Source organism: Nomascus leucogenys, chromosome 8, assembly GCF_006542625.1.
Source record: "Nomascus leucogenys isolate Asia chromosome 8, Asia_NLE_v1, whole genome shotgun sequence".
In the NCBI taxonomy this organism is placed as follows: domain Eukaryota; kingdom Metazoa; phylum Chordata; class Mammalia; order Primates; family Hylobatidae; genus Nomascus; species Nomascus leucogenys.
Window position 1 is genome coordinate 14,591,534 of NC_044388.1, and position 22,424 is coordinate 14,613,957.

General features: G+C 44.8%; 2 protein-coding genes and 1 pseudogene across 2 annotated transcripts in view; 2 read left to right on the top strand and 1 right to left on the bottom strand.

Annotated features, from left to right (window-relative positions):
* Window positions 1–2,358: 2,358 nt before the first annotated feature.
* LOC100601856 lies at window positions 2,359–3,054 on the top strand (annotated as a pseudogene).
* Window positions 3,055–11,478: 8,424 nt separating this feature from the next.
* Window positions 11,479–13,872, bottom strand: LOC115836305 (5E5 antigen-like). Its single transcript, XM_030816506.1, has 3 exons — window positions 13,641–13,872; window positions 12,879–13,510; window positions 11,479–11,620 (listed from the first exon to the last, which is right to left on the bottom strand). The coding sequence occupies exons 1-3, from the start codon at window positions 13,870–13,872 to the stop codon at window positions 11,597–11,599; spliced, it is 888 nt and encodes a 295-aa protein (XP_030672366.1). The 3' UTR covers window positions 11,479–11,596.
* The window catches only part of MSL2 (MSL complex subunit 2), a 45,447-nt gene continuing 35,744 nt past the window's right edge, over window positions 12,722–22,424 (top strand). Inside the window, exon 1 of the mRNA XM_003265259.3 lies at window positions 12,722–14,089. Within this exon, the coding sequence (XP_003265307.1) occupies window positions 13,948–14,089 (142 nt within the window). The 5' untranslated portion in view covers window positions 12,722–13,947. The remainder of the gene's footprint in view (window positions 14,090–22,424) is intronic.

Here is a 22,424-nt window from a genome sequence, read left to right on the forward strand (position 1 = left end):
AAAGACAGAGAGGGATTCTTAGATAATGGAGAAATAGCCCCCAGGGGAAAATGGGCTGTATTCCAAAAATTCAATTTTAAATTGACTGTTTGGAATGCAGAACACATTTTCCCTTAGAAACAATGCCATGAATAATTGCAGTTATTTTTCTAAGGAAAGTCCACACAAGCTTGTTTAACTCATAATGTAACAGACATATCTGCTAAGACATTTTAGATTTGCGTCAAGTAGATCCCTAAATCCTTACTACTCTGAATTATAAATTAGCCGTGTACATAGCTGCCACCCCAACTAGACTGTGAACTCTTTGAGGGCTAGAAACTGTTGAATTATTCATTTTTGTATTCTGAATGCCTGGCATATAACTGGCAATAAACGTTGGTTGCATAAATGAATGGATAAATTTAATAGGCATATGAATAGTGTTGAAAGTGTCTTGGGGAATAAAAACAGTAACATTTAGTGGGTCCCTTAAGGTGTTTGGCACTGTCTTAGGTAGACGACCAATAAAGCAAGCTGCTTTGTTAAGGCTGGAGTTAGAGATGAAAAAGATAAAAACAATTTTAATATTTGAGGTGTAAAATAGGCCGGGCGCAGTGGCTCACGCTTGTAATCCCAGCACTTTGGGAGGCCGAGGCGGGCGGATCACGAGGTCAGGAGATCGAGACCACGATGAAACCCCGTCTCTACTGAAAATACAAAAAAATTAGCCGGGCGTGGTGGTGGGCGCCTGTAGTCCCAGCTACTTGGAGAGGCTGAGGCAGGAGAATGGCGTGAACCCGGGAGGCGGAGCTTGCAGTGAGCCGAGATGCGCCACTGCACTCCAGCCTGGGCGACTGAGCGAGACTCTGTCTCAAAAATAAATAAATAAATAAATAAATAAATAAATGAGTGCTTGACTTGCTAAATACATGTTTTTGGATTAAATCAATGGAGAGATACATTGATTTGGAAAATGTTATGGAAAAAACATCAGCAGGAATTGCTTGGAGGGGAAAGGGAAGTGGTTCTTGGGAGCTCTAGGACTGAGGAGGGGAGAGCTATGACCACAGCTAAGAGCAGAGGATGGAAGAGGAAGTATGGTAATGGTCAGAAAGGAATGATCAGGAAAGAACAGAAGTATCAGTCTGAATTAGAGCCTAGTTTAATTTCATCCGGTTTACTGCTCCCTGTAAAGAAGTACAACTCTGGCCAATCTCTGAAGATTTTTCATGAGTTTAGATTATGCTATTTTTACTTTCCCATAGATTGTGTTTAATTAGATTTATTGGTTTTCACAGCGACAGTAGATTAAGCATTTGTGGCTTTTGTTTTTGAGACAGGGTCTCACTCCGTCACCCGGGTTGCAGTATAGTGGTGCCATCTCAGCTCACTGCAACCTCCTCCTCCCAGGCTCAAGCAATCCTCCCACCTCAGCCTCTTAGGTAGCTGGGACCACAGGTGCGCACCAGCACACTCTGCTAATTTTTTTATATTTTTGATGGAGACGGGGTTTTGCCATGTTGCCCAGACTGGTCTCGAACTCCTGAGCTCAGGTGATCCACCCACCTTGGCCTCCAAAAGTGCTAGGATTACAGGCATAAGCCACGGCGCCCGGCCAGGCATTTGTTAAAATCTGGTAGGGATGTGTATAATGGTGAAAACGATGGGATGGAAATAATAAGCAATGAGGGAGAATGCAACTTGAGACAGTGGGAGAGGGAACATCATCTCTACACAGAGTTTTTGGTGGAGGAAGAAAAAGGAGGGGACAGAGGAAGGAGGGTGAAAGAAGAAGGGAAAGGAAGACAAAAATTAGCTATTTTGTAAACAATCTAACCCATCAGAAAGTCTCTGACTGCTTGCCTGGTCTTTGTTCTTTGAAAACATAACTACAACTATTTCTGTATTTACTTCATTGTCTCCAAAGTGCTAGAGTGCATTCAATAAATACTTGTTGATTGATATTCTGAGTGTTTCAAATCGATTCACACTTTTGGTTTTATTAAGGACCTTAGAATTAACATTGATTTGATCAAGCTGAAACAAGAACTGGCTTCAAATTTGTAAGGCATTTTATATCTCTCCCCAAGGAAAAAGCAAACAATTTTCCATGCCTATTAGGCACTACACACTACACTAGTGACTTTACTTATATTGTCACATTAATCATTATTTTAACAATTATTGAATTCCTATTATATGTCAGACGTTATGCTAAGCAATGAGGATAAGAGGCAAAGAGGGAGAAAACTCTGACCTTCTAAGAGTTATAGAAATATAATGGGGAGGAAACAGGGCTAAACCAACAACTGCAGCATAGTGTGGTAGTGCTGTAAAAGAGGTAAGCACGCTTTTTATCAACTTGGACCTGGCAGAATGGCTTTCGCAAAGAAGGGTGGCAAGAAGAAAAAAGGCCATTCTGCCATCAACGAGATAGTGACCCAAGCATACACCATCAACATTCCCAACCACATCTATGGAGTGGGCTTCCAGAAGTGTGCCCCTAGGGCACTCAAAGAGATTCGGAAATGTGCCATGAAGGAGATGGGAACTCCAGATGTGCACATTGATACCAGGCTCAACAAAGCTTTCTGGGCCAAAGGAACAAGGAATGTTCCATACTGAATCTGTGTGCTGTTGTCCAGAAAACATAATGAGGATGAAGATTCACCAAATAATTTCTATACTTTGGTTACCTATGTACCTGTTACTACCTTCAAAAATCTAGACTGTCAGGCCGGGCGCGGTGGCTCACGCCTGTAATCCCAGCACTTTGGGAGGCCGAGGCGGGCGGATCACGAGGTCAGGAGATCAAGACCATTCTGGCTAACACGGTGAAACCCCGTCTCTACTAAAAATACAAAAAATTAGCCGGGCGAGGTGGTGGGCGCCTGTAGTCCCAGCTAGACGGGAGGCTGAGGCAGGAGAATGGCGTGAACCCCGGGAGGCGGAGCCTGCAGTGAGCCGAGATCGCGCCACTGCACTCCAGCCTGGGTGAAAGAGCGAGACTCCTTCTCAAAAAAAAAAAAAAAAAAAAAAAATCTATAGACTGTCAATGTGGATGAGAACTAATCGCTGATCGTCAAATACATCAAATAAAATAAAACTGCCTTCAAAAAAGAAAAGAAAGAGGTAAGGACTTGGCAATATTGGAGAATAGAAGGGGGAAGCTTTAATTCAAAATGGGGATATGGACAATAAGAAAAACAAGTATTTTCCACAATCCCACTATCCAGAAAAAAATAATATTTTGGTGTATGTCTTTATAGTCATCTTTTTACCATGCATGGATATTTAGTTTTTCCAAAATGGTTCTGTTAATCAGGGTTTAAAAAAATTAATATATTACGAATATCTTCGCCTGTCAATAAATACATTTTTATATCATTTTAATTTTTTACATCATTCCTAATAGTTATAAAATATTCTACTATGTAGATATATCCATAATATAGGTCGTTTTCAATCTGGAAATTTGGATCAGTTCTACTTTTTAAAATAATATAAACAACTGCAATGACTACTATACAAAAATCTCTGGCCAGGCGCTGTGGCTCACGCTTGTAATCCCAGCACTTTGGGAGGCCGAGGTGGGCGGATGATGAGGTCAGGAGATTGAGACCATCCTGGCTAACATGGTGAAACCCTGTCTCTACTAAAAATACAAAAAATTAGCCGGGCTTGGTGGCAGGCGCCTGTAGTCCCAGCTACTTGAGAGGCTGAGGTAGGAGAATGGCGTGAACCCGGGAGGCAGAGGTTGCAGTGAGCCAAGATCGGGCCACTGCACTCCAGCCTGGGCAACAGAGCGAGACTCTGTCTCAAAAAAAAAAAAACAAAAAACAAACAAAAAAACCATAAAAATCTCTTCATAATCCTAGATTATCCTATTGTCTTAGATCTCTGGTTCCCAAAGAGTGCACCAACGTGCTCCCAGGTGCCACAGAGAACTCATAGAGAAGCCACAGGATATTTCAACCTTGTGAGGAAAATATTTGACATTTGTTGGTTACCGTAAAAAATACAGTTTCAACATTAGATCACCTTACATTCCTTTCAATGAGGTTATATTTTTGCAAAGCTGGGTTTTTGCTGGTGCTGTGACAAAAATAAAGCATTGCACAAAAATCCATGTGATCTGGGAAATGAGGGTGGTGATGTCTAATCTGATTTTTTTTTTTTTTTTTTAGACGGAGTCTTGCTCTGTTGCCAGGCTGGAGTGCAGTGGCACGATCTCGGCTCTCTGCAACCTTTGCCTCCTGGGTTCAAGTGATTCTCTTGTCTCAGCCTCCCAAGTAGCTGGGACTACAGATGCATGCCACCACGCCCAGCTAATTTTTGTATTTTTAGTAGAGACGGGGTTTCACCATGTTGGCCAGGCTGATCTCGAACTCCTGACCTCAAGAAATCCTCCCACCTCGGCCTCCCAAAGTGCTGGAATTACAGGTTTGAGCCACCGTGCCTGGCCTACTTTTTCAAATAGCTACCATGTTAGGGCATAAATACTCATTAACTTGTTTGGACCTAACTACTTAAAAAACTCTTTCAGGCTGGGCATGGTAGCTCACGGTTGTAATCCCAGCATTTTGGGAGGCCGAGGCGGGCAGATCACATGAGATCAGGAGTTTGAGACCAGCCTGGCCAACAGAGTCTCTACTAGAAACCCTGTCTCTACTAAAAATACAAAAATTAGCTGGGTGTGGTGGCGGGTGCCTGTAATCCCAGCTATCGGGAGGCTGAGGCAGGAGAATCGCCTGAACCCGAGAGGTGGAGGTTGCAATGAGCCGAGATCGCACCATTGCACTCCAGCCTGGGCGACAGAACTAGCCTCCATCTCAAAAACAAACAAACAAACAAAAAACCCACAAACAAAACAAAACACAAACTATTTCATATTTCTTTTTTTTTTTTTCTTTTTTTTTTTTTGAGATGGAGTCTTGCCCTGTCACCCAGGCTGGAGTGCAGTGGTGCAATCTCGGCTCACTGCAAGCTCCGCCTCCCGGGTTCACGCCATTCTCCTGCCTCGGCCTCTCCGAGTAGCTGGGACTACAGGCGCCCGCCACCACGCCCGGCTAATTTTTTTGTATTTTTAGTAGAGACGGGGTTTCACCGTGGTCTCGATCTCCTGACCTCGTGATCCGCCCGCCTCGGCCTCCCAAAGTGCTGGGATTACAAGCGTGAGCCACCGCGCCCGGCCTATTTCATATTTCTTTTGACCTAAGAGTGTAGTGAAAAATTACTGAGATGCTGAAGGCACCATGAACCAAGAAAGCTTGGGAATCTCTAACTTAGGATCAATTAGAGACTTTTGTGGAACTGCTAGTTTTGAGGCTCTGTAAACTTTACAAGCTTTTAATATTGCCTGTTGTCCTTCACAAATATTCTATCAATTTATACACCCAGTAGCAGGTTAATTTTCTCTTACTTCATATGGCGACCTTTGAACTAAATTGAGTCCAGAAGGGTTGACTTGAATGAGAAACCATGACTGAAAAATTTTGCTGAGTTCTCTAGTTGATACAAAAAGGAGTAAGAAAGGACCTCTAACATTAAAGGCAGAGCCTGTCTTACCTTCCCAGACTCTGGTACAGGGCTTTGCTAGAGCAGAGGCTTAGTAAACACATGTTGATGAAATGAAAAGCACTCCATTCACAAGAGTTTCCAAGTCAAGATTGAAAACAACATAAGGTTATAGTGAAAGCATACACACTTTAGGTTATCAGATAAAATACAGAATGCTGTTAAATTTAAATTTCAGGCTGGGTGCGGTGTTTCACGCCTGTAATCCCAGAACTCTGGGAGGCTGAGGCAGGCAGACAGCTTGAGACCAGGAGTTCAGACCAGCCTGGGCAACATAACAAAACCCTGTCTCTACTAAAAATTTGTGGTGGTATGTGCCTGTAGTCCCAGCTACTTGGGAGGCTGAGCTACCTGAGCCCAGGAGGTAGAGGCTGCAGTGAGCCCAGATCTTGCCACTAAACTCCCGCCTGGGTGACAGAGCAAGACCCTGTCTCCAAAAAAAAAAAAAGGAAGACATGATCTTAAATTGATAGTTTAAGAAATGTGTGGCTCATGCCTGTCATCCCAGCACTTTGGGAGGCTGAGGCTGGGGGAGGATAGCTTTAGCTTAGGCAACATGGCTAGACTCCCATCTCTACAAAAAAAAAAAAAAAAAAAAAAAATTACAGGCAATCTACAGAGTGGGAGAATATTTTTACAATCCATCCATCTGACAAAGCTCTAATATCCAGAGTCTACAAGGAAGTCAGACAAATCTACTAGAAAAAAACAACCCCATTAAAAAGTGGTCAAAGGATATGAACAGACACTTCTCAAAAGAAGACATTCATGCAGCCAACAAACATATGAAGAAAAGCTCAACATCACTGATAGAGAAATGCAAATCAAAACCATAATGAGATACTATCTCACACCAGTCAGAACACCATTATTAAAAAGTAAAGAAATAATAGATGCTGGCGAGGTTGCGGAGAAATAGGAGTGCTTTTACACTGTTGGTGGGAATGTAAATTAGTTGAACCATCGTGGAAGACAGCATGGCGATTCCTCAAAGATCTAGAACCAGAAATACCATTTGACCCAGCAATCTCATTACTGGGTATATACCCAAAGGAATATAAATCATTCTCTTACAAACATATATGCATGTGTATGTTCATTGCAGCTCTATTCACAATAGCAAGGATGTGGAATCAACCCAAATGCCCATCAAATGCCCACAGACTGGACAAAGAAAATGTGGTACATATACACTATGAAATACTAGGCAGCCATAAAAAGGAAGGAGGTCATGTCCTTTGCAGGGACATGGATGAAGCTGGAAGCCATTATCCTCAGCAAACTAACGCAGGTACAGAAAACCAAACACTGCATGTTCTCACTTATAAGTGGGAGCTGAACAATGAGAACATGTGGACACAGGGAGGGGAACAACACACACTGGATGGAGCCTGTCGGGGATGGGGGGGGTGGGTAAAGGGAGAGTATTAGGAAAAAATAGCTAATGTATGCTGGGCTTAACACCTAGGTGATGGGTTGATAGGTGCAGCAAACCACCATGGCACACGTTTACCTACGTAACAAACCTGCAGATCCTGCACATGTACCCCAGAACTAAACATAAAAGAATAAAAATAAAAAGAAATTTGAGTTATAGGCTGGGCACTGTGGCTCATGCCTGTAATCCCAGCACTTTGTGGGGCTGAGGCTGGAGTCAGATCCCTTCAGCTTAGGTCACATGGCTAGACTACTGTCTCTACAAAAAAAAAAAAAAAAAAAAAAAAATTTGCTGGGCGTGGTGGTGTGTGCCTGTAGTTCCGGCTACTCAAGAGGCTGAAGTGGGAGGACTGCTTGAGCCCAGGAGGCTGAGGCTGCAGTAAGCACTGCACTCCAGCCTAGGTGAGACTATCTCAAAAAAAAAAAAAGGAATTTGAATTATATATGATTTTTCCTAAATAATTAAAGCACTTTTAATGTATTTTTTAAAAGAATCAAACTACATTTATTTCAGAGGTTTTTTTATTTAGGAAAAATATACATATATAATTTACCACCTTTACCATTGTTTTCAACTATTTATTTATTTATTTATTTATTTATTTTTTGAGAGGGAGTCTGGCTGTGTAGCCCAGGCTGGAGTAGCTGGGATCACAGGCATGCACCATCACACCTGGCTAATTTTTTTTTCTTTTTTCTGAGACGGAGTTTTGCTCTGTCGCCCAGGCTGGAGTGCAGTGGGGTGATCTTGGCTCACTGCAAGCTCCGCCTCTCGGGTTCACGCCATTCTCCTGCCTCAGCCTCCCGAGTAGCCTAGACTACAGGCACCCGCCACCGTCCTGGGCTAATTTTTTGTATTTTTAGTAGAGATGGGGTTTCACTGTGGTCTCGATCTCCTGACCTCGTGATCCGCCTGCCTCGGCCTCCCAAAGTGCTGGAATTACAGGCGTGAGCCACCGCGCCCGGCCACACCTGGCTAATTTTTGTATTTTTAGTAGAGACGGAGTTTCATTATGTTGGCCAGGTTGGAGTGCAGTGTTGCAATCTTGGCTCACTGCAACCTTTGCCTCCTGGGTTCAAGTGATTCTCCTGCCTCAGCCTCCCCAGTAGCTGGGACTACAGGCATGCGCCACCATGCCTGGCTAATTTTTTGTATTACTATTAGAGATGGGTTTTCGCCATGTTGGCCAGGCTGGTTTTGAACTCCTGACCTCAAATGATTCCCCAGCCTCTGCCTCCCAAAGTGCTGGGATTACAGGTGTGAGCCACCGTGCCCAACACCAGTAGGTTTGGACTTTCACCCTCCTGTCACCCTTCCCCAGAAAGTAGGCTCTAGTGTCTATTGTTCCTATCTTTATGTCCATGTGTACTCAATGTTTAGCTCCCACTTACAAATGAGAACATGCAGTGTTTGGTTTTCTGTTCCTGTGTTAATTCAGATAATGGCCTCCAGTTGTATCCATGTTGCTGCAAAGGACATAATTTTTTTTTTTTTTGAGACGGAGTTTCCCTCTTGTTGCCCCGGCTGGAGTGCAATGGTGTGATCTTGGCTCACTGCAACCTCCACCTCTCAGGTTCAAGCGATTCTCCTCCCTCAGCCTCCCGAGTAGCTGGGATTACAGGCATGCACCACCGCTTCCAGCTAATTTTGTATTTTTATTTATTTTTATTATTTATTTATGTATTTATTTATTATTATTATTATTATTATTATTATTATTGAGATTGAGTTTAGCTCTTGTTGCCCAGGCTGGAGTGCAATGGCATGACCTCAGCTCACCGCAACCTCTGCCTCCCAGGTTCAAGCGATTCTCCTGCCTCAGCCTCCCGAGTAGCTGGGATTACAGGCATGCACCACCACGCCCGGCTAATTTTGTATTTTTAGTAGAGACGGGGTTTCTCCATGTTGGTCAGGCTGGTCTCGAACTCCCAACCTCAGGTGATCCACCCACCTCAGCCTCCCAAAGTGCTGGGATTACAGATGTGAGCCACAGTGCCCAGTTAGGACATAATTTTTTTATGGCTGTGTAGTATTCCATGGTGAATATGTACCACATTTTCTTTATTCAGCCCTGCCAATGGGCATTTAGTTTGATTCCATTTCTTTGCTATGCAAATAGTGCTGCGATGAGCAGATGAGTGCATGTCTTTTTGGTAGAACGATTTATATTCCTTTGGGTATATACCCAGTAATGAGATTGCTGGGTCAAATGGTAGTTCTAAGTCCTTTGAGAATTCTACAAATTGCTTTCCACAGTGGCTGAACTAATTTACAGTCCTACCAGCAGTGTATAAACATTCCCTTGTCTCTGGAACGTCCCCAACATCTGTTGTTTTTTGACTTAATAATTGCCATTCTGACTGTGTGGTGAGATGGTATATCACTGTGGTTTGGATTTGGATTTCTCTGATGATTAGTGACGTTGAGCTTTTTTTTTTTTTTTTTTTTTAGAGAGACAAGAGTCTCGCTCTTTCGTCCAGGCTGGACTGCAGTGGCGCTATCTCCGCTCACTGCAAGCTCCGCCTCCTGGGTTCATGCCATTCTCCTGCCTCAGCCTCCCTAGTAGCTGGGATTACAGGCGCCCGCCACGGCGCCCGGCTAATTTTTGTATTTTTAGTAGAGACGGGGTTTCACCGTGTTAGCCAAGATGGTCTCGATCTCCTGACCTCATGATCCGCCTGCCTTGGCCTCCCGAAGTGCTGGGATTACAGGCGTGAGCCACCGCTCCCGGCCAAGCATTTTTTTCTTTTTTCTTTTCTTCCTTTCTTTTTTTTTTTTGAGATGGATTCTTGCTCTGTCACCAGGCTGGAGTGCAGTGGTGCGATCTCGGCTCACTGAAACCTCCGCCTCTGGGGTTCAAGCGATTTTCCTGCTTCAGCCTCCCAAGTAGCTGAAGGCACGTCCTACCATGCCCGGCTAATTTTTTTTTTTTTTTTTTTTTTTTAGTAGAGAAAAGGTTTCACCATGTTAGCCAGGATGGTCTGGATCTCCTGACCTTGTGATCTGCCTGCCTCAGCCTCCCAGAGTGATGGGATTACAGGCGTGAGCCATCACGCCTGGCCGAGCATTTTTTTCATACATTCATTGGCTGCTTGTATGTCTCTCTTTTTTTTTTTTTGGCACTTGCTCTGTCGCCCATGCTAGAGTGCAGTGGCTCGATCTCGGCTTGCTGCAACCTTTGCCTCCCAGGTTCAAGCAATTCTCTTCCCTTGGCCTCTGGAGTAGCTGGGATTACAGGCACCTGCCACCACTCCCAGCTAATTTTTTAGTATTTTTAGTACAGATGGGGTTTCACCATGTTGATCAGGTTGGTCTCGCCCTCTTGACCTCAGGTGATCTGTCCGCCTAGGCCTCCCAAAGTGTTGGGATTACAGGCATAAGCCACCGCACCTGGCCTATGTCTTTTGAGAAGTGTCTGTTCATGTCCTTTGCCCATTTTTTAATGGGGTTGTTTTTTGGTTGTTTTTTTTAAGTTCCTTATAGATTCTGAATGTTGGACCTTTGTTGGATGCATAATTTGCAGACATTTTCTCCTATGCTGTAGGTTGTCTGTTTACCCTGTTGATAGTTTCTTTGCTGAAGCACTTCATTTTCTATAAACCATTTGTTTCCCTTTTAGGCAAGGCTCAAGCAATCCAATAAATATTAGAAGAGAATATACCTCAAGATTCTTTGCCTGTAAGTACCATACTCTTATTACCAGTTGCAACCAATTTCAGAAGCTAAAAAAAGAACTGGCTTAACACACGTTTTCTCTCTTTCTCACTCACGTCCATGCACACGAATGATCAACAGAATTAATCTTAATTTGGGGTTGTACACATCTCAAGACATTTATAAAAATCCAGTTATGAGAAAATTAGCAAGGTTAATGCCCTGCAAGTAATCACTTGCCTAGGGTGACTGCTAATTTATTCTGTCTTAACGGAAAACAGTGCTGATTATTTTACTCTCTGTGTTGCACCTTTTGGGGAGAACAACCTGTGTGTTGTGGGAGAAAACCTTAGAGTCTGGAGTAAAAATAGAACCATATAACAGTTTTATTTGAAGGAAAGCTTAGAAAATACCTCTTATGCAAAAAAAAAAAAAAAAGCTTTTAAAAATGAGAGTGGCTTTTAGAATATTTGTCATTTTCCACGTATAAGACTACCAAATACAGTTTGCACAGCTAATCAAAATTAGGAAGTTAGATTCTTACTGCTTAAGTGTTGATAATATGGTAGGTCTTGTAAAAAAAAAAAAAACCTGCCTTCAAATGAGAATAGAAATTATAAATCGAGATTGTATGGGTTCCCTTGATATCTTAACTATTTCTACTCACCTCAAGTGGCAGCTTGTAACTAACACGTACATTTACATGTGCCATATACGTGCCTGTGTACATATGTAACATGTGCCACAAAAGATCTACACGCACCATAATTTTCACTTTGCAAACGTATAGAGTACCTACTGTGCATGAAAAATTATGCTGAGGAGCTTTGGTGTGTACAGAGATAAGAAATGCTTCCTATGGCGTTACGATTTGTGCTACTCAAAAAAAGGTTTTGTACTTTGAGATGGGAGGGAAGTCATCCACTAAGTCAGGCTTTTGTTTATTTATATCCCAGTGCCCTTGATCTCCTGCAAAAACAAAAGGCAAAAGCTTGTTTTAAAAAACAAAACATTTGCAAGGATTTGGGTTTGTTCTACAGCAAGATCATGCATTCTTCAAGACATCTGTTCACATAGAAGAGCCAGGTCTTTTAAAAAAGCTAGGTCTTTCAAAAAAAAAAAAAAAAAAAGGAGTTCGTTTTGTTTTTAAAATAGGACTCTCTGTTCCGGTGAGAACTCGGTGAAGCCCTGATCGGCGCCCATGAAGGTGAGGCCGCTCGAGTCCAAGGACCAGAGGCCGTGGGAACAGCGCGGGTGCGACGCGTAGGAGGGGGCGGTGGGGTAGAGCCTCCACGCTTACACACAGCCTGCCAGGGCCTTAGAGACCTCCGACTGCGAACCACCGCAGAGACGCGCGGACCGCGGCCCTGACCCGGCAAAAGCTGTCCGCACGCCTGCTGGGCGCGCAGCCACGTTGACTACCGCAGCCTTCCCGGCTCGGCGAGAGCCTGCCAGCCGGCCTAGGCTGCGCCCTTTCCGCGGTCGGGATGAGCGGTTCCAGGAGAAAGGCCGCGGGGGCGGGGCTTGGGGCCTTGCGAGGCTATTTCCTCACACCGCGGTCAGTCAGGACGAGAGGCCAGTGCAGAGCGCCACATGGCGCTACCAAGTCGGGCCCCGGCGTTGGCGGGCACAGAAGCAGTGTAATGCGGGAAGCCTGCAGCCCACACTGGGGAAGGATATGCCAGCTAACGAATGTTTCACCACAGCCTACATGCCTGGGAGAGGGAATTTGAGAGCACGTGGGGGAGGGGCGGCGAGAGCTGTCGGCTCGCAGAGAGCATGCTCCGTTCTGAGAGCCGAAGTGGAGAGCCAGGCATGCGCAGTGAGCCCAGGGTGGGTTGGCAGCGGTGAGGGACTGGCGCGAGCGGGCTGATGTGTTTATCCGGTTTTCTGGGTGGGCGGTCAAAGCGCACGCGTAAGGGCGAAAGGCGGCGGAGCTAGGTAGCGGCTTGCGCATGCGTGGAGTGAGCCGGTAGCTCTGGGAGGCTGTGGAGGGGGTTGTTAGAGGAGAAGCAAGGGAAAAGGGAAGCGAAGGGAGAGGAAAGGGGGAGGGGTGAGAGTGTGCTCTGCGCATGCGTGCGAGCGCTAGCGACGACGGCGGCGGGGGAGTCTCGGGGATGACAGTGGCTTTGCCCGTTGGGGTAACGGTCGTCGTCGCTGCCAGCAGAGGCCTGAGGCGCCACACAGCCCGCGGGACCTATTAAGGCCGCAGCAGCCCGGGCCCTACCGAGCTGGAGTGGCGCGTGGAGTCGGGGTGAGGGCGGCAAGGCACGGGGGAGGGGCCTGCCGCGGGGCCTTGCTCTGTGCGCTGGGCGGCGGCGGGGCCTGGCGGTGTGGGCGCTTGTCTTCCGCGGACGGGGAGCGCTGAGGGCAGCGGCGGCCGTCGTGCTCGGCGGAGGAGTCGTCTGTGTGTGCGGCGCCGAAAAGATGGCCGGGCAGTGAGGGGGCGGCGCTTGAGTCTGGTGACCCCGGAGTGTGCGACTGAGGAGCGAGGGGCGCCGCCGCGGCCCGGCCGGACCTGTCCCCCGCCCCCTCCCTCCCGCCGGCGGCGGCCCGCGCACTTCCTCCCCGGCCCTCCCCTCCGGGTTGAGGACTCTCGCCCGCTTCGCCACCTCGGGGAACTGCGGGCTGCAACCCACGGGGTGGAGACCCAGGGCGCAGTCTGGGCCCGGCGTCGGATATGGAGAGCGCGGCGGCGGCGTCCGTCAGCCGCAACAGCAACCTTCGTCGCCGCCGCGGCGTCTTGCACTAGATCCAGGAAGCCGCCGCCCGACCGCCGTCCTTGCCGTCGCCGCCGCCTCCGCGCCCTGCACTGGGATGGAGTAAGAGGCCCTGCAGCCCGGGAGAAGCGTGCCGCGCCTCAGACGGGGCCGGGGCCTGCTCCCGCGCCTGCCAGCTTGACCTGAGGAGGCGCCTCTGTGTCCGGAGATGGAGCTCGAGTGCAGGCCGCCTGCCGAGCCGCGGGGCTAGACTGAGCGCCGAGTCCCGCCCCCAGCGCCCAAGCCGCCGCGTTCTGCGCTCTGTGGTCGCTCCGGACGAACTCGAACGCTGGTTTCTCTCTCTCTCTCATATTTTTGGTCTGTAAGTCTCAGGGACGGAGGGGCGCCAAGGCCCCATGTGTGGGAGGATTGCTTCAGCTCCACAAACTTGCACGGATTTTGGTTACCTGTTTGGCCAATGGTTCGGCTCTGATTTCTTCCGAATTGTTGCAAATTCGCCATCGTTCCCTGGCTGCTTACAAAGTTGGATCCGGAATTTCTTTTCAACCGGGAGCCATTGGTGTCGAAGTGTCTGCAATGAACCCCGTGAATGCTACTGCTCTCTACATTTCCGCGAGCCGCCTAGTGCTCAACTACGACCCCGGAGACCCCAAGGCGTTTACTGAGATTAACAGGCTCTTGCCTTACTTCCGACAGTCCCTTTCGTGCTGTGTTTGCGGTGAGACGCTTTTTATTGTTCCCTTTTCAATGCTTGTTTTTAAAAAGCCTTCTGGGCAGTGGTAAAGTGAGCGGGTTGACGGCCTGGTGGTTGGTATTGAGCTTTTGTTATTTGTGCAGCGCTGTACGGTCATTAGTTTTGAAACTTGCCGAGGGACTTTTGCCCGGCGTTTCAGAAAGGCAGAGAACCCTTTCAGACCGCTTTGTGCAGCGGCGTTAACGTTCAAAATGGTTTAATTCGCCTCAGTTGATATAGTGGTGGTGGTTTAAGTGGGGGTAAGATGAATGCACAATGCTTTTTTTTTTTTTCTTGAACCTTTGCCGCGGGAGCTGATTTCGTACATACGGCGGTTAAAAGTGGTTAAACATGATGAAAACATGCACATGTAGGCACATGTGGCGTGTTTGCATTTCCCCAAACGTGTTACGTGGGAGTGGTGGGCTAAGCTGAGGAACCCACAGCTGGAGAACCCGGCGCAGAACTTTGCCCCAGGTTCCTCCACAAATGCTTTGACGGTTTGACGGTTAACAGCGAGCCGGGGAAGGCTGGTGGTACTGGAAGTGCTTTTTAACTGGTGGGATTTTTACTTACCATTTTTTCATTTTGTGGTTTAATATACTTTGGCTTTGTCGAGGGTTATTTTAGATGTTTTTGTTAAAAATTAACTCGTGGTGGGTAGGATACTTTTAAATTATTTTTAAGATAGCAGAGAGATGCTAAATTGTCTAAGGAAAATATCTCAAAAGTGATAATTTGAGTGTTAACTGTGCATGTGTAATAATTACTTGCTTTTCGAAAAACCTGGACTGAAACGTTAATACAAAGGAAAGGGCAACTGGCAAAGCAGTAATATGCATGCTCCACTTAATATTCTACCCTAAAGTTTGAAGTTTTGATGATCCACTTGTTTAGTCAGAACCTGGGAAATTCAGGCACCTTAAGGTTTCCACTTTATTTAAAATTAGATAAAGGAAGAAGAGTAATTTGGGACAGTTGTGGCTGAAGGGAGAAATAATATTCATTTGAGGTTTATCCAGCATTTTCTATCTAGATCCTGAAGCAAGACACCGTATGGGTGCAGAAGAGGTGGCGGTGGTGTTTTTTTGCAAGACAGGTACTTAAGGTCATAAACATTTAAGTAACTGAGTAAGTCATTAAGTGCTACTCTGACTGGTAACATACACTTAACACTTTAGAGGAATAGTCGCCCAGGGCAAATCACCTAACTGCCCTGGGCCTCAGTTTCTTGATGTGTAAAATGATAATTTTCGGCTAGATTCAGTTTTCTTTCAGCTTAAGTTTTACAAATGTAAGTGTATAAAGAATTTGCCTGGTTTCATGGTAACCTCTCACTCTACTCCCACTTTTATGGAGTTTTTTTTTTTTTTTTTTTTTTTTATGTCCTCACAAATTTTGATGGTTTGAGGACGGAGGAAATGGAGCTGCCATAACTTCCTTCTCCATATCCTTTTTTTTTTTTCTTTTCCTTTGGTGCCGGCCGTAGGGTGCTACTATGGTGAGGTAGGGGGAAGAGGAGGAAGGGCCCACTCTGTCCTGCTGAAACAGCATTTGAGAGTGATGTCATTATCAGTTAACATTTGTAGAATCTGGTAGGTCCCGTTTACTAGATGAGTGAGACTTAGCTCTCTAAGTGGGAAATGGTAGTTTTGAGTTGTGTAGACCACCACTATCCTAAAACTATTAAGAACCTCAGAGGTTTTAAGTTCTTATTAATAGCTTTCAGATAGTAGTGGTGGTCTAATTGAACATTTTCCCAGGTTCTAACGTGGACTTTAAATAATGGCATTAAAGATAAAACTACATTGAAAAGTCCACCTGGAGCCTTTTTTATTTTTATTTTTTGTCAGTCTTGGCAACACAAGGGGAATTTTTCTAACAGGGCTTTATTTCACATCATCCTATGGAAAAGATCGTGAGTTCTGCTTCTCCCTTAAAATTGAGTAGCTGGCATGGTTTCAGTAATAGGGATGTAGGTTCAGGTTTTTTTCCTCCCATCTCTTTGGACGTAAGTCTGTGATTATAAACAGATAGAAAAAAAATCAGTTATTTGAATTCAGCCCAGTATTTACATATCTTTGTACCAGGTATGTACTAGACTTTTTCCCTTAGCCGAAAAGCAAAAGTGCATTCAAATTAATGCGTGGATGTGCAGTCTTATTTCATGAAGATAATACACATGTAAAAAATGAAGTTTAATTCTGTTGTAATGCTTAATTAGGGAATTTGTTTCAACACGTCCTGTAGATTTGACCCGCTACTATCTTTTCATCCTTTTATTCAACTGTGGTTTTACATAATTTCTGTTTTAACTGGATTGATATTTTTGTCCTTTCAAACATGCTTTATATCTTCCTTTTTTTTTTTTTTTTTTTTTTTTAAATCTTTGTTAAGTTTCTTCTGCCTAATACACTACTTTTTTCTAAAGGCCTAACCCAACTCCCTGCCTCCTTGGTGAAGTCTTCCTTGCTCACTGCAGCAAAAAGTTACCTCTGGCCAGGTGCCTGTAATCCCAGCACTTTGGGAGGCCAAGGTGGGCGGATCGCTTGAGGTCAGGAGTTGGAGACCAGCTTGGCCAACATAGTGAAACCCCATCTCTACTAAAAATACAAAAATTAGCTGGGTGTGGTGGTAGGTGCCTGTAATCCCAGTTACTCAGGAGGCTGAGGCCGATCTCCAGACATTGCTTGAACTTGGGAGGCAGAGGTTGCAGTGAGCCGAGATCGCACCGCTGCACTCCAGGCTGGGCAACAGAGTGAAACTCCGGCTCAAAAAAATAAAAAAGTTATCTTTGTCCTCTAAACCTTCTGTAAACCTTTGTTCCAGTCATAAGGTATTTATAACTCCTTTGAGTGCAGATTCTATATCAGTCTGATTCTCCTGGTATATATAATAAACTTCTTAGGGAAGACACTGTTTTTTCTTTTACAGTTTTGTATTTCTTCTGCTTCACACTCTTTCCTGCCAAGTGACTTACATGCAGGTGTTTATGACAGCCTCATAGGAAGAGGTGAGGGAGGGAAAAAGCCCTTCAAATTTTGCAATTAGGTTGAAATTTGGCTTTTACTTACTGTATAGGCACATTGCTTTAACTTTTTGCCAGTTTCCTTTATCTTCTTCAAGTTTGTTTCTCTAAATTTGTTTTATGTGTGGGCTTATTTTTAAGTGGTTTGAGAAAACTTTTTATTGAGACAGGATCTTGCTGTGTCGCTCAGGTTGGAGTGCAGTGGTGTGATCCTAGCTGACTGCAGCCTTAAACTCCTGGATTCATGCAATCCTTCCACCTCAGCCTCCAAATTAGCTAGAACTACAGCCATGCACCATCATGCCCAGCTAAAGTTTTTGTAGGGATAGGGTCTTGCCGTGTTGCCCAGGCAGGTCTTGAACTCCTAGACTCAAGCTATCCTCGCGCCTTGGCCTCCCAAAGTGCAGGGATTACAGGTGTAAGCCACTGTGGCTGCTGGCCTGAAAAACCTTTTTTTTTTTGAGACGGAGTCTTGCTCTGTCACCCAGGCTGGAGTGCAGTGGCGCAATCTCGGCTCACTGCAACCTCCACCTCCTGGGTTCAAGCGATTCTCCTGCCCCAGCTTCCCGAGTAGCTTGGGATTACAGACGCACGCCACCACGCCCAGCTAATTTTTTTTTTTTTTTTTTTTTTTTTTTTTTTTGAGACGGAGTCTCGCTCTGTCGCCCAGGCTGGAGTGCAGTGGCGCAATCTCGGCTCACTGCAAGCTCCGCCTCCCGGGTTCACGCCATTCTCCTGCCTCAGCCTCTCCGAGTAGCTGGGACTACAGGCGCCCACCACCACGCCCGGCTAATTTTTTGTATTTTTTTAGTAGAGACGGGGTTTCACCGTGGTCTCGATCTCCTGACCTCGTGATCCGCCCGCCTCGGCCTCCCAAAGTGCTGGGATTACAAGCGTGAGCCACCGCGCCCGGCCCCAGCTAATTTTTGTAATTTTTGTAGAGACGGGGTTTCACCATGTTGGCCAGGCTGGTGTTGAGCTCCTGACTTTGTGATCCGCCCGCCTTGGCCTCCCAAAGTACTGGGATTACAGGCATGAGCCACCGTGCTCGGCCTGAAAAAAGTTTTTGAACCCATGAGAACAAGTCTACAGATTCAGTGTCTGGCACGTATTAGGTACTTAATATCTCAGCTTTGCACAGTAGAGAAAGGTGGGAGGAGGTGAGGGAAGAGACTAAACTATCAGGTCAATTATTGTCAAACCTAGATTATTCATTGCAGTTACAGTTTTATTATTATTGTTCTTTGATATGTTAATTAGCTGATTATCACTGCTTGTTTTTCAATTGCTTTGTATATTTAAACCTTCTGAAGCTTCTAGTGAATGGGATAGCCTTGCTGTAGAGAATTACTGTACTTTCTAGGCCACAGAAAGTGACCAAGACAAAAATCACTATGGGTACTATTTTTAAGTGTCGATTTCTCACTCCTGTTCTAAACGTTCGACTTGCTTTATCAGAAAGTAGAATTTTTTTTTCTTTTGATAACCTGAGACTCGATAAGTTTTGGCTTAAGGATTTTATGTTTTGATTAAACTTGTAACTCTTCAAATGATGTAACAAGTCTGATGTATACAATCAAAAATCCTGTTAGGATTGGAGGGTCATGTTAAATGGAAAAATATTACTCTTGGAGATACTTGGAAATTATCATGGTCAAACTCAGGAACATGAATATTTTTCTTTTTTTTTGGAGACAATCTTGTTTTGTCACCCAGGCTGGAGTGCAGTGGTGCAGTCATAGTTCACTGCAGCCTCAAACTCCAGTCCTCTGGCGTTAGCCTCTAGAGTAGCTAACACTACAGGTGTGCGCCACCACACGTGGTTGGCTAATTTAATTTTTTTTTTTTGTAGAGATGTGGATTTGCTGTGTTGTCTAGATTGGTCTTGAACTCATCTGGCCTGGGTCTCTCAAAATGGTGGGATTACAGGCGTGAGCCCCGGTACCTGTACTATTTCTTCAATGGTCACCTGTGATGTTCTGGATGCTAGGATAGAAAGATGAATAAGACACATGGCACGGGCCCATATATATTGGTCAGTGTTACGGGGAAGACAAGTAAACCAACAATTATTGGCCAAGTACTGAGTAGAGGCACTTAAGCTATAACAAACCTCATGTGTCACGATAGAAAAGTTAGTAATTTTTTATTTTTGAGACAGGGTCTTGCTATGTTGCCCAAGCTGGAGTGCAGTGGCATGATCTCGGCTTACTGCAAGCCTTGTTTTCCGGGTCCAGGTGATCCTCCCACCTCAGCCTCCCAAGTAGCAGGAACTACAAGAGTGCACCCCTGCGCCTGGTTAACATTTGTAGAAAACTTACCAATTAACATTTTGTACATGTAAAGTTTCAGAAATTAACCATAAAACTGTATTTATTTCTGTAGTTTGATTTTGAATAGCTCTTTGGTCAGAGGTTAAGCATTGGTGTTAAAACAGTCTATTTTAACAGTTTTTTCTTAGTTTACCTGTTTTCTGATCTGGGAAGAATTCTTTAGAGCACATTTATCTAGTGTGCAGGTAAGGAAGAACTATGTTTAGTTAGTAATTTTCTTGGTAGATACAATTCAGCTATAGGTAGCAGATGGATCTATTTTCTAAACCATGTTTTTTTTTTTTTTTTTTTTTTTTTTTTTCTCGAGACAGGGTCTTGTTCTGTTGCCCAGGCTGGAGTGTGGTGGCATGATCACGGCTCACTGCAGCTCGATCTCTTGGGCTTAAGCTGTCCTCCCACCTCAGCCTTCCAATTAGCTGGGACTGCAGGCGTACGCCACCATGCTCGCCTTATTTTTGTGGGTTTTTTTTTTTTTGTAGAGACAGGGTTTTACCATGTTGCCCAGGCTTGTATGATCTCTTTTCCTAAGAAAAATCTATATCTAAAATATTTGCTCCTACTTGGGTATGTTTATGCAAGATGACATTGCCTTAGGGAAAGGACTCCCTAAATGCATTGTTCCCAGTGCTGAGATGAAAAGAGGTTTGATTTGCAGCCCTTCATTTTATGATAAGTTGAAAAGATAATAATAGTTTAAATGTTGGTTCAAGGCAGGCAGTATGGTACTGTAGAATTAGGCAGATGAGATTGTTTCAGTCTGGTAAGATCTGGTAGGTGTAGGGCTTGAGCTGGGCCAAGAGAAATGGTGTAGTGGATACTTTTTTTTTTTTTTTTTTTTTGAGACAGGGTCTTGCTCTGTTGCCCAGGCTGGAGTGCAGTGGCTCGATGTGGGCTCCAGCAATCCTCCCACCTCAGTGTCCTGAGTAGCTGAGACTACAGGCATACGCCATCAATGCCCTGCTAATTTTCAAATATTTTGTAGAGATAGGGTTTTGCTGTATTGCCCAGGCTGGTCTTGAATTCCTGGCCTGAGGCAGTCCTTCCACTTTGGCCTCCCAAAATGCTGGGATTATAGGCATGAGCCACTGAACCCAGCCTGTTAGTGGACTTTTTTTTTTTTTTTTTTTTTGAGACGGAGTCTTGCTCTGTTGCCAGGCTGGACTGCACTGGTGCGATCTCGGCTCACTGCAACCTCCGCCTCATGGGTTCAAGCGATTCTCCTGCCTCAGCCTCCCGAGTAACTGGGACTACAGGCATGCCCCACCACGCCTAGCTAATTACTGTATTTTTAGTAGACACAGGGTTTCACCATGTTGGCCAGGATGGTCTCGATCTCTGTACCTCGTGAACCCCACCAGCTTGGCCTCCCCAAGTGCTAGGATTACAGGCGTAAGCCACCGTGCCTGGCCTAGTGGATATTTTAAAGTAAGGCCTGAAGGAGAAAACCTTTGGCTTGTGTGAACAGCAGTAAATTGGGTTTATCTGGAATGAACAGCCCTTGTAGGAGACCCCTTGCCCTATAGTGGTTATTCAGGGGCCTTTTGTGTGGAGAGTTTTGATCCCAGGCTAAGGAATGTGACATTCACCCTGTAGACCTGTTTCTTTCTTTCTTTTTTTTTTTTTTTTTTTTAAAATACCTTCTACAGGCCATCTGAATCAAAATCACCTAAAAGCTTATTAAAATCCAGATTGCTAATCATCACACCAGACTGATTGAATTGGAATCTCTGTGGACAGGCCCTTGTAATCTGCATTTTAACTGCCCATCTTGATTGGGATGAGAAGATTTGCAAATCAGTGTTATAAGCATTTGAAAAATAAGTAGGATAGTGATACAACTGAAATTGTTTTAGAAAATACTAATTTGGGGGTCAAAAATTTTTTTTTTTTGAGAAGGAGTCTTGCCCTGTTGCCCAGGCTGGAGTGCAATGGTGCGATCTCGGCTCACTTCAACCTCCAGCTCCTGGTTCAAGCTATTCTCCTGCCTTAGCCTCCCAAGTAGCTGGGACTCTACAGGCATCCGCCACACCCAGCTACTTTTTTTTTTTTTTTGGATTTTTAGTAGAGACAGGGTTTCACCATGTTGGCCAGGCTGGTCTTGAACTCCTGACCTCAGGTCATCCTCCCACCTCGACCTACCAAAGTGCTAGGATTACAGGCGTGAGCCACTGCGCCTGGCCAAATACGGTTTGTTTGGAGTCTCTAATAAGAGGATTCTTTAATGAGGCCTAAATAAAGTGGTGAGAGTGAAAAGAAAGGGAACAACATAAAATGAAAAGGGAACATTTGATTATTCTTACGGTTATCATAACATTTTAATTTGAAATGTATTGTGTTATCTTTGTCGCAGTTGGGCTTATCATTATGAATTGATTAAATGAGATGTTTTCTAGTCTTAAATTGGTGGGTATGTCTAGCACAGTGCTTTCACATAACATATACTTGATAAAATGTACAGCTAATCCTTCATATCTGTGGGTTCTGCATTCGTGGATTCAACCAACCTTGGATCTAAAATATTTGGGAAAAAATTGCGACTGTACTGAACATGTATGGACATTTTTTTTTGGTCATGATTCCCTAAGCATTACAGTATAACAACTACGTACATAGTATTTATGTTGTTTAGGTATTATAAGTAATCTGCAGATGATTTAAAGCAGCAGTTCCCTACCTTTTTGGCGCTAGGGGCTGGTTTCATGGAAGACGATTTTTCCACCGGGTCGGGGGATGGTTTCAGGATGATTCAAGAACATTACATTTATTGTGCACTTTATTATTATTACATTGTAATATGTAATGAAATAATACAATTCACTATAATGTAGGATTAGTGGGAGCCCTGAGTGTGTTTCCCACAAGGGTCCCATCTGGGGGTGATGGGAGACAGTGACAGATCATCAAGCATTATTCTCGTAATGAGTGTGCAGCCTAGATGCCTTGCATGCACAATTCACAA

Excerpts from the sequence above, each read along its gene's own strand:
- LOC115836305 (XM_030816506.1), bottom strand. The coding sequence starts at position 13,872 with ATGGCGAATTTGCAACAATTCGGAAGAAATCAGAGCCGAACCATTGGC. Across the intron at positions 13,511-13,640 it reads CGGCGGCTTGGGCGCTGGGG|GCGCGGCACGCTTCTCCCGG; the intron begins GCGGGACTCGGC and ends GCCCCGTCTGAG. Across the intron at positions 11,621-12,878 it reads CCACGCGCCACTCCAGCTCG|GAGATCAAGGGCACTGGGAT; the intron begins GTAGGGCCCGGG and ends TTGTTTTTGCAG.